General features: G+C 47.0%; 1 protein-coding gene across 2 annotated transcripts in view; it reads right to left on the reverse strand.

Annotated features, from left to right (window-relative positions):
* Positions 1–541: 541 nt before the first annotated feature.
* The window catches only part of Fam168a (family with sequence similarity 168 member A), a 138,588-nt gene continuing 125,069 nt past the window's right edge, over positions 542–14,060 (reverse strand). For both annotated transcript variants that reach the window (XM_057777775.1, XM_057777774.1), the window contains 4 exons: positions 11,906–12,048; positions 9,511–9,685; positions 8,272–8,402; positions 542–7,697 (listed from right to left, as the gene is read on the reverse strand). In XM_057777775.1, coding sequence (XP_057633758.1) covers positions 8,290–8,402; positions 9,511–9,685; positions 11,906–12,048 — 431 coding nt within the window. In that variant the 3' untranslated portion in view covers positions 542–7,697; positions 8,272–8,289. The remainder of the gene's footprint in view (positions 7,698–8,271; positions 8,403–9,510; positions 9,686–11,905; positions 12,049–14,060) is intronic.

A 14,060-nucleotide genomic window follows, 5' to 3' on the forward strand; every position in this document is an offset into this window, starting at 1 on the left:
ACAAGTCCCAGCAGCCCTCTCCCTAGTAGAGCTGGGAGCCGGAGGGAAGAGTAGGCATTGGGGTCCAATCTCCGAGCTCTCGGTCTTCTCCCTTCAGCAGCTCCACGATGGATCATGTACAAAATAGGATGGGAGAATATCAGGAGGCAGAGTGATTGGTGGGAGGTGTACCAATTTCCAGTTCCCATTCTAGAATGGGCCAAGGTATGTCCACTGGTCCAGGAGGCCTATCCCTACCCCACGGGGAGTTTACTGGTTCTTGCAGCATTGGACTTACCCAAGTTAGACAAGTCCTGTCTCTAGGTCTCCAAACATTACCGAATCTTCTGCAGTACAGAGGAAGCAGTGGCACACTCCTGGCTTCCATCGTTTGGAGTGATCACTTTAGGCCAGTTTCTCTCTCTCTCTCTCTCTCTCTCTCTCTCTCTCTCTCTCTCTCTCTCTCTCTCTCTCTCTATCTTTCCTGGTACTCTGTGGCACTTTTAAAAATATTTATTTATTATGTATATAATATTCTGTCTGTGTGTATGCCTGCAGGCCAGAAGAGGGCACCAGATCTCATTATAGATGGCTGTGAGCCACCATGTGGTTGCTGGAAATTGAACTCAGGACCTCTGGAAGAGCAGCCAGTGCTCTTAACCACTGGGCCATCTCTCCAGTCCTAGGCCAGTTTTTTCTACAACTGAACATGTTGAGCCTTTGGCCTATTAGCTGTGGAACATGAATTGTCAAGACCAGGCCCTGAGAAAGGAAAATGGTTGGGTGGCTCTAGAGTACCTGTTGTGCTGTGAATGAGAACGGCCCCATAAGGCTCCTTCATTTGAATGCTTGGTCCCCAGTTGGAGCAATTGTTTGAGAAGGATTAGGAGGTGTGGCCTTGTTGTAGGAAATGTGTCACTGGGGGTGGGCTCTGAGGTTACAACAGCCCATTCCATTCCTAGGTAGCTCCTGTCTCTCTCTCTCTCTGCCTGCCTCCTACTTTTGGATAAAGGTGTGAGCTCTTAACTTCTTACCGCTCCGGTTCCACACTCCCCACCATGATGGTTATCTTCTGTACATCCCCTTGGTCATGGTGCCTTCACAATAGAGAAGTAGTTTAAGACAAAGCTTGAGCAGCATGAGCAGGGAGGGACAGAAGATTCAAATGTACAGCAGGGGAAAAAAGGAGTCCTTAATGACTGCTTGTATGAGGCCCTGTGGATTTTAATGGTCCCCCTTGGTTTCCTGACACTCCCTCAGTGCTTGAGAGAAGGCTCTATCCACCTCATAGCTGGGTGGTGGGGCACACTTTTAATCCCAGCACTCAGGAGTCAGAGACAGGGAGATCTCTGAGTTTGAGGCCAGCCTGGTTTAGAGAGCGAGTTCCAGGAGCTACACAGAGAAAATGTCTCAGAAAACATTGAGAGAGAGAGAGAGAGAGAGAGAGAGAGAGAGAAGAAATCACCTCCACCGAGATGGGCAGAACATGGACTGTAGCACATGGACTCCAGCTCTCCCTTAGCTCAGGCCCTTCTTTTCTCCTTAACTGCTCTCCCAGCTTTCCCACATGGAAAAATAGCAGAGCTTCTCTTGGTCGCAGAGCGTGAGGACCTCAGAAATCAACAAGCAGAAGCGAGCAGCAAGCACCAGCCACAAGACACTCGACAAATAGCAGGGTTTTTGTTATTAGTTTTCCCCTTTCCTCCAGCCTGACTACATGTCAGTTCATTATCAGCTTCCCCGGGTTTCTACCGCATTGTCTGGCCCAGGTGCTGATGACACCCACAGCCCCCATACACTGCCTGACCCCTAGTCCCAAGAAGACACAGCACAGAGTCTCTCTCAGGCTTGTATGGGATAGTGTGTATGAATGCTTGCGTGTAAGTGCACCACGTGTGCCTGGTGCCCCAGAGACCAGAACACACAGGATCCTTTGGAATAGGAGCTACAGATGGTTGTGAACCACTGGCCCTCGTGAGTAACCAGTGTTCTAACCACTGAGCATCTTCCCAGGCTTAGAGACAAAGCCTTCATGTTGTACTCCTACCCTAGCCTCCAAAGCACTGAGGTTCCAGATGTGTACAAGAACATGTTAAAACAAAACAAACCCCAAAAAACTTAGAGTTGTCTGGGAGAGAAGTGCAGGGGCTCACTAGCCCAATGCTATCTGTGTGGCCTTCACCCAAGAACCACATGTTGGGTTTTGTTTTTTTTTTTGGAAACATTTTTTAATAGTTGTTGAATGTTCTACAGCTTACAGTAAATATCATATAGTTACAAACTCTTGGCTTCAACCTTTCAGAGTGATCACTATCTGATCTTCAAAACAAAGCAAAACTCAAAGGAATCCAAGTCAACAAAGCCAGATTTACACTTCATACACACAAGTGTGGCCACAGGGCTTTCCAATTTTTACACTCCAGGCTCTGAAAACACCTATAAATTATTTGATCAAACTACTTGGAAGACACTGGTCAAAGGTTTATTATTATAATAATTATTTTTTAATGTTTTTGTTTTTAAAATGTGAGTTCCAATAAAATTTAAAAATTAGATTCCAACCTGTAGGTTAAAATGAATAAAAAATACAAAATCATACACAACGCTCTCTTCACAGGGATGTTACATGCCATGAGAACAAGCTTCTCTGTCATGTGATATGAAAGAGGGATCAGATGCCTTGAAGACAGGAAGGGGACAGGCCCTGGGCCTTCAAAGATTAAAGACAACTTCAAGGTGCAGGAGGCCTAGTCTTGCCTCACCTTGTAAGGAGCATGGTTCACAAGACAGATCCAGTTCATCTGGCTGACCTGAGGTCTCTGGGCCAGTCCTACTCTTTAGTTTGATTTTCATGCACTAGGAGGATGGCTGAGCTGGGGTCAAGGATAGAGGACGCTAGGGTTTAGCCCAAAGCAGATTTCACTCACTTGATTCCTGTGGGCTGCTGTCTGTAAGGCTGTTTTATCTGTTCTCAGGCTGGAATGGATGAGGGGACTGCCGCACCGGCGATACCTAAGGACTACTGATGCAGCAGCCACAGTGAAGCAGGTGCTGTTATGTCCCTCTTGGCTCTGTGGCAACCAGTTTTAACTCCTGTGTTCTTGGCTGGCTTTCTGACTGGCATCAACAGTTTCTAAATTAAGAAATACCTGCTAGAGAAACTGAGGGAATGGGACCCAAGTCTGGCCCAGGCAAGTCTGGCCATGGAATGTTGAAGTTGGCCTGCTGGGAATGTCAAATATTGAGTTCTGGAACCACATAATACCAAATTTCATGAGTGCTTTTTCTAGGAGAGGGAATAGGGGTAGGAAAAAGACAAGCCTGCTGCCAGCCTGGTGTGTCCACAATCTGTCGAGAGGCTCAGGTGTCATCAGACCAGAGAGCCTGGCTAAGTTTCTTCATTGATTTGTTTCCCTTTGTCCATTCCGACCCTGGCTGCCCTTCTCTAGAGTTTCAAGTTTGACAAGTATGGGGGCCACATAATCAGCAGTGATATGATTAACACAAGATGGAGAGGCAGAGCTCGCTGAATGAGTCACACATGGGATAATAATGATTGATCCAGCCAGAGCAGGGGCAAGATATTTGATATGCAGGCAACTTAGCCTGGTTCAGCCAATGCCTTGTTTGATCTGTCATGTATGCACAATATGACGCCAGAATTGGCGACCATGAGACTTACCCTACTTTGATGTTCCCCATGACTCATTTCTGAAGGCTGTTCAGGACAGAGCATCAAGTTTTCCAAAGAAACCTCTAGGTCTCAACCATGGAACCATCTAGATGGCCAGAAAATACTGGGTCATATGGAGCCTAGTTAGAATGCTAGGACCTGGCTCTCACTGGAGGAGCAAGCGTGAAGACTCCAGTGCAGTGTGTTTCAGGAGCTCACGCTCACGCCATGTCCCTGAACTGCCTTGTTGGGTCTGGATCGGAGTCAAGAGAGCCGACATGTGCAGGCTTCTCAGAAGCAGTACTCCTTGCTCAAAGATTGGTTCTGTCCCCAGTCATCTTAAGTGCCGGCAGTGTCACGTCTGGTGTTCTGGGTTAGGTCTTTTCTGGCAGCTTCTCTGCTGCATCTACATCTAGGTCTCCAGGGGGCCCACTAAAGTCTAAAGCAGAAATTCTCAAAAATCTGCTCAGCGAAAAATGGGAGCTCCCCCAAGTCTCCATAAACGCTTCCTCTGTGGGCACACACAGTCCTTTCCTTCTTCAAGTATGCTTACACTCAAGACCCAGCAGGAGGCAGCAGCAGAACAGAGGATCAAGTCTTGGCTCTTGTATTTATGAGCTATGTGTCCTCTGGCAAGTCTCTCATCCCTAAGAGCATGATGCCCCCGCCCGTATCTTTAAAGTAGAGGTTTTGGCAATCAGTGTCAAAGTACTTTATGTACAAAAAGAGGTCTAGACAGATAGATGTGTGTGTCCCTGATGGATACTCAGGGAAGACGGGTATGCACTTCAGAGTTACTGTCAGGATATCAAGATGGAAAAAGAATTTTATCTCATAGGAAGAACTTGTTTCGAAAGCACGGCAAGAGACTTGCAGGCTTTCACTCACTGGGAGTAGTCCAGTTCTCAGACCCAAACTTTCTGGCCCAGGGCCGATGAAGACGATCAAATGGCACCAAGGAAGGCTGGTGAACAGATCCACCTCTACCTCAGCTTTGTATTGGGGGAGGCAGGGGTGCGTGTGTGTGCGCGCACGTGTGTGTGTGTGCGTAAGTGAGTGTGTGGTGATGCCAGTGTGCCTTGTCCTATGGTAAGGGGCCCCTTACAGCTTTGGCCTCATCTATCTTGACCACTAGGGCATCCAGAATCCTTAAATCCTATGGCACCCTTGCTAGAGCTGTGTTCACCTAACCCAAGGTACACACACATTGCGTTCTGAGGTTCAGTCTGTTTGCCATGGCTCCCTCCTCAAGCTTGGGCAGACTTGTTGATCTCTGTTAAACAAAAGCGGGAGGCCAGCTGAACTGGGGCTCTTGTGCTCTTACTGAGAAAGATTAAATGGTCTGGTTTCTCTACACTACAGCATGTCAACACTTGATTTTCACCTTGGGGTCTTTCTGATCTTGAATCCACAGACTAGGCTTCAGAACATGAGCCCATGTGTGGATCAGGCTTGGAGAGACTACAGCCAGCAGGGGATTCCTTACCAGAAAGTCACACATGGGACTTTTCTGAGTCTTAGATTCTCTATGAATTAAACAGCAGGCATCATGCCTTCATCTCAGGGACAAACCCCATGAACTGCGAGGGTCACAGTGTTTACTTACTGATGTGTAAAGAACAAATGTTAAGAGGCCATTCCTAGGTCTCTCTGTCTCTCTCTCTCTCTTCTACCAGGACATCTGAAGGCCACTGGGTCTAGGAAACCTGCCAGGATTCCAGCATACAGTTCACTTCTGGCCATTTCATCTCCTTCTAGAATCTGTGTTCACATTTGTCAAGTAGGTGGGATAGCTGACCCTCGTGAAGTGCTTAACATCTATGAAACAGCTGACACATGCGAAGGTCTTCTATAATTATTACCACCATTATTATTTTGGCATTTTTCAAACATTTAAGACATAATCTATAGCAACCTTCATCCACCTCTACAAAACCAATGAGGGTAGAAGGAGGCATTGTAAAAAGCAGACCAACAAGGGAAACTGTGTCTTAAAAGACAACCTTGTCAGTCCCCAGAACAGCTGTGTTTTCTCCTTCTGGTCCTGAGCTCCTTGAAGGCCAGGCAGGGAGGAGCCCTAACCTCTGGTTCTCTGCCATGGATGCTGATGGACTCCGAATTCCTGGAAACAGTCAGACTGTTTCTGAGGTCATTCTAGCTCAAGGGCTTCCATTTTTTTGTTTCCTTCAGGGGAACACGGGAAATAGGAGGAAGGTGATGTTCAAGTTCACATCAATTTGAAATGAAAACAGTTCGAGTCTCAGGTGTTACCAGTGATCCAATTGCACACAGTAAGATACTCCTATCACACCCAGGGAGGCTATTGGCTTGGCTAGTTGGGCACAGGAAGGTGGCTGGCCAATCCATTTCCTGGCTGAGACTAGGAAGGGCTTCCTTGTCTCAGGGGTCCCTCTTCTTCTCCCAGATGTGGTTGTATCTGCTTGGCCTTATTCTTGTCTTCCATTTTTGGTGGTTCCCATTCTTCTTCTCTTCTTGGGATAAAGGACTACTATCCTAAGTGCACAGCCCCTTCCAGCCAGCCCACTTGCTTTTTTTTTCCTAGAGGTGGAGTCAGGTGCAGGATAAACATTCCAGATGTCTTCACAGGCTTTCCAAATGCAGTTTCTGTTCCTGCCCTCTGCCCTCTGTGGCCTCTGCCTCGTCTTCAATCCCTCACCTTTAGAGCCCATGAGGGAAAATAGCAGGAAGAAGCCCAGAGGTCATTCCAGAGCTCGCCAGATGTGGACACTGCTGACTTAATTTTTACAAAGCCAAGCCAATCCATCCCTTGCTAAATTTTTGTAGGCAAAATGCCAGTAAGTAGAAGGCTGCATTTAATGCTAATTTCCTGTAAGGTTCAGAGAAGTCCTTCTGCTTCTCTGGGCCTCAGTTTCCTCATCTGTCAAATGGGGGAATGGATGAGATGATGAATGCTAAGGTTCCTTCAGTTCCATGAGTATGAAATGATTATTGCTATTGTTTTCCTTCACTATCCTGACCTTCAGAACCGCCAGCTCCCTCCTGGAATGTGGTTCCTTCACTTTGGCCGTGAAATGGCAGAAGGTAACCAAGAGCTTGGCCTGCATGCCGGCCCCACGGACAGACATGTGCACCCCGGTACTGGGAAGGGCAGAAGGGCAAGGGAGAGAAACGCCACTGTCTAAGGAGAAAGCTCCTCGAGTGGGTCCATGAGGTTCGGGCTGAAGGTGGGATTATGCAGGCACCTGGCTTTCCGAAGCCTCTGGATGCTGGGATCCCACCACCATGCAAGTGTTTGGCAGGTCTGAGGTCATAGCATCTCTGGAGGAAGTGCCAGGTCAGCTAACATCACTGTGCAAATCAGAAGGTCCAGGCCAGCAATTTGGCCAGAGGCCTTTCAAACCAGAGCTGAGCACCCTCTTGCCCCCTTTCCACACCACTTCCCCAGTGTCCTCCCTCCCTTCACCCTTCCCCAAATTCTCTGCTTTCCCAGGTTCTGGGCCTGGGGACATGAAGCTGCTGACAACATTCCTACATAACCAGGTGGGCTTGTTCTTGGTCTTTTGCAATGGTTCTTAGAAGATATTTCTTTGTTTTTGAAGTAATCTTGCTTCAGCAAAATGACAATCTGACAGAGATGTGGCCTTCTCAACAGCTCCAAGTTCCTACCCCAGACCTGACGGCCACATCTATTATGTTCTCCAAATGAAATATAGCCTTTAGATGAGCCATTGCAATAAACCTCACTCTCTGCTTGCTACTAGACTGGGATTGTAGGGACAGGATGCTCAGGGAAGGAAAGAAGTGCAGAGAGGACTGGGCCTGGTCAGGAAGGAAGAGGGGATAGAGTCAGAAGGCCAGTGGCTAAGAGGGAGGCACGAGGGGAGGCTCCTAGATTAGAAAAAGCAGCTTTTACAAAAACCAAAAATAAAAATAAAAATCATTAAAGATGCATAAAGTGACCCTTGCACTTCCGTTGTCTCTTCTTGCAAATAGGTGGTGCTGCTAGGGGACTGCTCCAGCACCGTGTTAGACTTGAGTAGTTGCGTACAATGAGACTCCAGATCTGGGGGAGGAAGGAACACTGTTAGAGAGAATGACGCTCCACAGGTCGCTTGAGAAATCTCTGGGCCCCCTTCCCCAAGCTTGGGAAACTAAATGGAGCCCTCCATGCCTTCCCAGAGGTGCAGTAGGCACTCTGTCCATGGAAACCATGTTGAACTGCTGAGGACAGTGAGGAAGCTGGGGTCAGGGTCTCTGTTTGGCTAACATCAAAGCAGGTATTTAGACAAGACTTCATTTGAAGAACCGAGTCTCTAGTTTAAAGACATCTGAAGACCATAAAGAACACAGAATTCAATAATAGAGGACAAAGCCCCCGCTCAATCTAATTGGCTGAGTGATTTTGAACTGTGTTATCTAAAAAACAGAGTTAAAGACCCATGAGTTAAAAACTATGAGGGCTGCAACATTTGTAAAGTAATAACTGATATTAAGAGTGACATTAAAGAACCCGGAACAGGTAACAAGTGTTGACTGTTGCCTGCTTCTGTAACGCCTGTGCTCCAGATTCAAGCCAGGACTTTGAGGGAGTTCCTGCATGTGTCTCTTCCCTTCTCCCCATCCCTGGCCCTACTCACTTGGACAGGTTGCAGGCTTTACCAGTGCGGGGGCACATAGCTGTATGCAGGGGTTCCTTGGGCCCTGTACGTGGGCATGGAGACAGGGTGTGCCCCAATTGCAGTGTGCTGGGGTGTGGTCAGCAGGGTACCTGGGCATCGAGAGAGGAGGAAACCTGAGTAAGCTCTAACCCATAACCTGGGTACAGGATGGAGAGGAGGAAAAGGCTTTTACATGGCCGTTCTTCCTGTTCCTGCCCCCATCACCCTGGACTGCCTGGTGAGCACTGTCCTTCTCCACCTTGCCAGGCTTCCACTCCTTAGGGTGAGGAGTCTTTTGGATGCTGGAATCAGAATTACTTAGGAAATCCCTCTTTCATTTGCATGCTTCTCTTACTGCATACACGTGTAGAAACCATTATCTTTCCTGGTTCTATCTTCTACATATACTCACCTAGGTATTTAAGGGCAAGGCTCTTCCTTAAGAATCTTTCCTTCCCAGGACCTTAATCAGGCTGGCACTGAGCAAATAACTAGCAGCTTCCTGTGTACTGAGCAACCATGCTAGTCACATCTCTGATCTTTATGCCGTACATGGCAGTGCCAATTATTTCTAAGGCCACACTTCCCACTTTTATCCCCAGTGCTACTTAAGGGCAGACTCCTGTCTGTCTCAGCTCTTACAATTAATTATGGGAATGGTTCTTATATTCCTGCCTGCCTGGCCCTGTTGTCACTGGAGGCCTACTGTTAACATCTCTCCCAGCCCAGCCCACAGTTCAGACCCTGCCCTGTTTCTCCCCTACTCAAGCTCTGTTAGCTCCCTCACCCGCAAGCACTCAAGCCTCTCTCCAATCATGTCCGCACCAGCAGTGCCACCTTCCTCGCTTACCTCCCCTCCCCATTTCTTACATGCCTTAACGCTTTTCCATCCTATGAATGTACCACACTTTGATCCTTCTGCTTCTGCTTCCCTTCCCACTTCCATTTCTCTGCTTGGCCTCCATTCACCCATTATTCAAGGCCTTGCTCAATATACCCATCTTGTGTGCCATCTTCCTTATCCCTTCAAATAATTTAGACTTTAAATTATACTCTAAATTTCTAAATTTTAGAGCATCTTCTCTTTGGCTTCCTAGAAAGCCCTCTAGCCTGGCACATAATTTCTCATGCTGGGTTGCAGCCAATTCCAAGACTGTTCTCCAGTGTGCGGAATTCCTGAAAGACAGCAAAGGATTCTTAGGCAGATGCTGCCCTTACCTGCTGACATTGCCATGGTGGTTCCTGCCACCATGCCCATGGCCACACCGTTGGCCCTGGGGGCAGCAATAGGAGCTGGGTAGACGGCAGAGGGAATGCTGTTGGGCTGGACGACTGTAGTGTGGTGGATGACATGGGGCTGGGCGGCATACACGGGCTGTGTGTAGTAGGCTCCCTGGGGAGAGAGGCTAAGGTCAGATGAGTTCTTGGAGAGAGGAGGAAGAGAAGAGATGGTGGGTGGGGAGCAACCAGGTAAGAGAAGCTCTGGCCTAGGGACACAGCGTAGGCTGGGGCTCTGCTCTGTCTCACCCTCAACTAGTTCAGTGCTGTGACTTAGCTTGATCTGAAAAATAAGGCCCTCTCGCTTGCACCCCTAGAGTGGTTATGAATTTTTAGTAGTAAGAGCTTTTCTCCCTTTAGCCTTGGCTTTAACATTTAAAATTTTTCAAAATTTGCCAGGTATTGGTGGCGCACGCCTTTAATCCCAGCACTCGGGAGGCAGAGACAGGTGGATCTCTGGGAGTCAGACGCCAGCCTGATCTAGAAGAGCTAGTTCCAGGACAGGCTCCAAAACTACAGAAAAACCCTCTCTCAAAAAACCCAAGGGAAAAAAAAAATCAAAAAATTTGATTCCAAGGCACTATCATAAGCTGCCCCTAATTTATCAGTAAGGAAGACAGTCAGTTTCTCAGCATGGGGACACCAGAACACTGCCACACAGGCAGAAGTATTATTAATGGCATCCACACACTGTTGTGAATGTTGTTGTTTTGTGTTCGTTTTGTCATTATTGGGTAGCAAGGTACCCCTGAAGGCAGTGTTCTGAAGTGATGGTTCCCTTCCTGGTGCTGCATTCGCGGGCCTCCCGAGTGTGGGAGCAGCCGAAAGCATCTGAGACTAACTCAGCAGTAAATGATGAAAGTCTCACTTTAGCCCTAGAGGCTAAGATACATCTGAGACTAACTCAGCAGTAAATGATGAAAGTCTCACTTTAGCCCTAGAGGCTAAGATACATCTGAGACTAACTCAGCAGTAAATGATGAAAGTCTCACCTTAGCCCTAGAGGCTAAGATACTATGCCATACTTGAGAAAAGTTGATTCAAGCCTCCTGTTTCTTATTTATCTTTTATTTTCCAGGTAGACTGGCCTTGAACTCAATATGTAGCTGAGAATGACTTGAACTTCTTCCCAATACTGGGATTAAAGGCATCTGTTGTCATGCCCCAGTTTTGTAGTATACTCTGCAACATAGCTAGTTAAAAAAAATATTTTCTATTAGTTGTTTAATATAAATATCTTCAAATGTGTGTTTTGCCTTCATGTATGTCTGTGTACCACTTGCATGGAGGCCAGAAGAGGGCACGGTGTACCTTGAAACTAGAGTTACAGATGAGTATGAGCCGCCATGCAGGTGTTGGAAATCAAATCCAGGTCCTCTGCAATAACAGCAGTGTTCTTCATCACCAAACCATCTCTCAAGCAACATAGCTAGTTTTGTTTTTGCTTTTTTCCCAAGACGGGGTTTCTCTATGTAGTCCTGGCTGTCCTGAAACTCGCTCTGTAGATCAGGCTGGTCTCAAATTCAAAGATCCACCTGACTTTGTCTCTTGGGTGCTGGGATTAAAGGTGTGTGCCACCACCGCCCAGCAACAAAGCTGGTTTTTAAACTCCTAAGTTTACCACTCAGACCTCATGCAGAATCGTCACTTCAGAGGATGGACCATGGTCATGCTGGAGTCTCAAACAGTTCCCTCTCGCCTCCCATCAGCTGCATACATTCTCCAGCAGAAGAAATCCAAACGGGCCAATAAAACACTAAAGAATCACTTGCCTAGGGTCACAGAGGGCACTGGTAGCAGACATTGTTTTTTTTTTTCCTTTTCTTTCTCTCTCCTACTTGGCTCATCGATTTTATCAAAGAAAGGGAGGTGTGAGATTAAAAGAGGGGAGATCAACACAAGTAATAGCAATTACTCAGTGTGACCTTAGCCCAGCCTTTCTCCTCTGCAGTCAACAAAGGAGTTGAGCCAGATGATTTCTAAAGGTCCTCTGACGTTTGAGGCTCTGTTAACCTAACTGACTTCATTCTTCACCCTTTGGGAGTGAGGCAAAGTAGGCAGTCCTGCAGGAATATTCTTTTTTTTTTTTTTTGGTTTTTCGAGACAGGGTTTCTCTGTGGCTTTGGAGCCTGTCCTGGAACTAGCTCTTGTAGACCAGGCTGGTCTCGAACTCACAGAGATCCGCCTACCTCTGCCTCCCAAGAGGAATATTCTTTAGTAATGCTACAGTGATGACAGCTAGCTAAACCCATGGACTCTCTTTTCTCTTCCTCATCCCATGCCACCCCATCCTTGCTGGAAGCTCTGGTAGAAGAGGCCCTCCATGTGTACCTACCTGGGCATACAGATTCTGCTGGGGGTAGGCACTTCTGATTGGATACATGGCCGTCTGATAGGGATTGGGTGACGGGGAGTAGGGTGGTGGAGCAGTATTACTCTGGGTCGGTGGGACCTTGTATGGTGTCCCTGCAGTATATCCTGTGCCAAGGCAATAAAAGAAACCTCTAGTTAGTTGGCAGAACAGCACTGCTTGAAGGCAGCAGGTCCCCAGTAAGAATCCAGCTGGAAACACAGATGAGGACTGACAAGAGGACAGACAGGCTCCACCCACAGAGCTGTGGCCCAGCTCCCTCAGTTCTGGTGCACAGGGCTGCAAGCATGATTTGAGCATCTTATTTCTCTGGGTTTCAGGGCTCTCATCTAAGACAGAAGCTAGAACCAAATAGTCTCTACGGGGCCCTTTCAGCTGACAATCTGTGTGGAAAGGCAGACATTTCTATTCGCTATTTTCTCATTCTGGTTCCTCGCTCAGCATCTCAGGATATCTTCTTTCTCTGTCTAGCTCATTTGTTTTTGAGTCAGGGTCTCACGAAGCCCAAGCTGATCTCACATGTGTATCCTGAATGCTTCATTCTCTCCTTTCCTTCTCTTCTTCCCCATTAATGGGTCTCATCAGTCACAGTCCCTCTTCACAAGTCTGAAGGTTAAAAACCCCATTAAAAAACAAAACATAGCCGGGTGGTGGTGGCGCACGCCTTTAATCGCAGCACTCGGGAGGCAGAAGCAGGCGGATCTCTGTGAGTTTTAGGCCAGCCTGAAGAGCTAGCTCCAGGACAGGCTCCAAAGCTACAGAGAAACCCTGTCTGGGGGAAAAAACAAACAAACAAACAAAAGCAAAAGCAAAACAAAACAAAACAAAAAACCACCATCAAAGATCTCTATCTACTAGGGTGTTAAGACTTTGCTTTATGGCGCTGGCCTTTTCTTTTACCCTGTGGCCTGGAGAAGGGTCACCTCTACCCCAAACACCTGAAGTTAGGAATCAGGAAGACATACATACACTGACCCAGAATCTAGGCTATGTCTGTATCTCAGAAAGATGGACAGAAGCAGGGCACTGGCTGTCACACTGAAGAGTAAGATTCCTCAGAGGTCAGCAAGACTGTCCCTAAGAATCACCACATGGAATCACCCTGTGGAACCTGGTGAACATCAAGGGACCACATTTCTCCTTTACATAGAAAATCCAGAAGGGGCTGGAGAGATGGCTCAGAGGTTAAGAGCACTGACTGCTCTTCCAGAGGTCCTGAGTTCAATTCCAAGCAACCACATAGTGGCTCACAGCTATCTATAATGAGATCTGGTGCCCTCTTCTGGCATGCAAACATACATGGAAGGAATGTTGTATACATAATAAATAAATCTTAAAAAACAAAAACAAAGCCGGGCGGTGGTGGCGCACGCCTTTAATCCCAGCACTTGGGAGGAAGAGGCAGGCGGGTCTCTGTGAGTTTGAGACCAGCCTGGTCTACAAGAGCTAGTTCCAGGACAGGCTCCAAAACCACAGAGAAACCCTGTCTCGAAAAACCAAAAAACAAACAAACAAAAAACAAAAAACAGACAGACGTGGTGCAGTGGTGCAGGGTGGAGCAGGCTTTTGTTGAAATAAAAGTGATGTGGTCTTAGGTCTGACTTTCCTCCAAACTTGAATATATAATGCCAAATCTCTAGACCTTAGTTTTAGGAGGGCAAAGGAAGTCTTTAATAATAGTGTAAATGGTGAATTTCAAAGATAGGATATGTACAAGACTTTTCAAATTTGTCTTACTACAGAACGTGTGTGTATTTACCTGGGGTTTCCCACATACTATATGGGGAAAAGGTATATACTCTACCACTGGGCTATATCCCCAGACTTCTTTTTAAATCTTATTTTGATATAGGATTTTATTAGATTGCTTAGGCTGGCCTTGAACTCACTTTGTGATTCAGTCTTGCCTCAAACTTTCAGTCTTCCTACTTCAACCTTCCCAGTAGGTAGGGTCATATATGAGCTTCTACCAACCACAGGCTGGATAACCTGTTCCTGCCACAGTAGTAGTTACAGATCATACGATCCTTAAACCTAAAGTATCTATTTGGTTTTTCATAGGAAATTTTACTGACCCTTAATTTAAAGGTAAAAACAAGATGTGAAGGCTCTAGGGATA

Source organism: Chionomys nivalis, chromosome 8 (assembly GCF_950005125.1).
Source record: "Chionomys nivalis chromosome 8, mChiNiv1.1, whole genome shotgun sequence".
NCBI lineage: Eukaryota > Metazoa > Chordata > Mammalia > Rodentia > Cricetidae > Chionomys > Chionomys nivalis.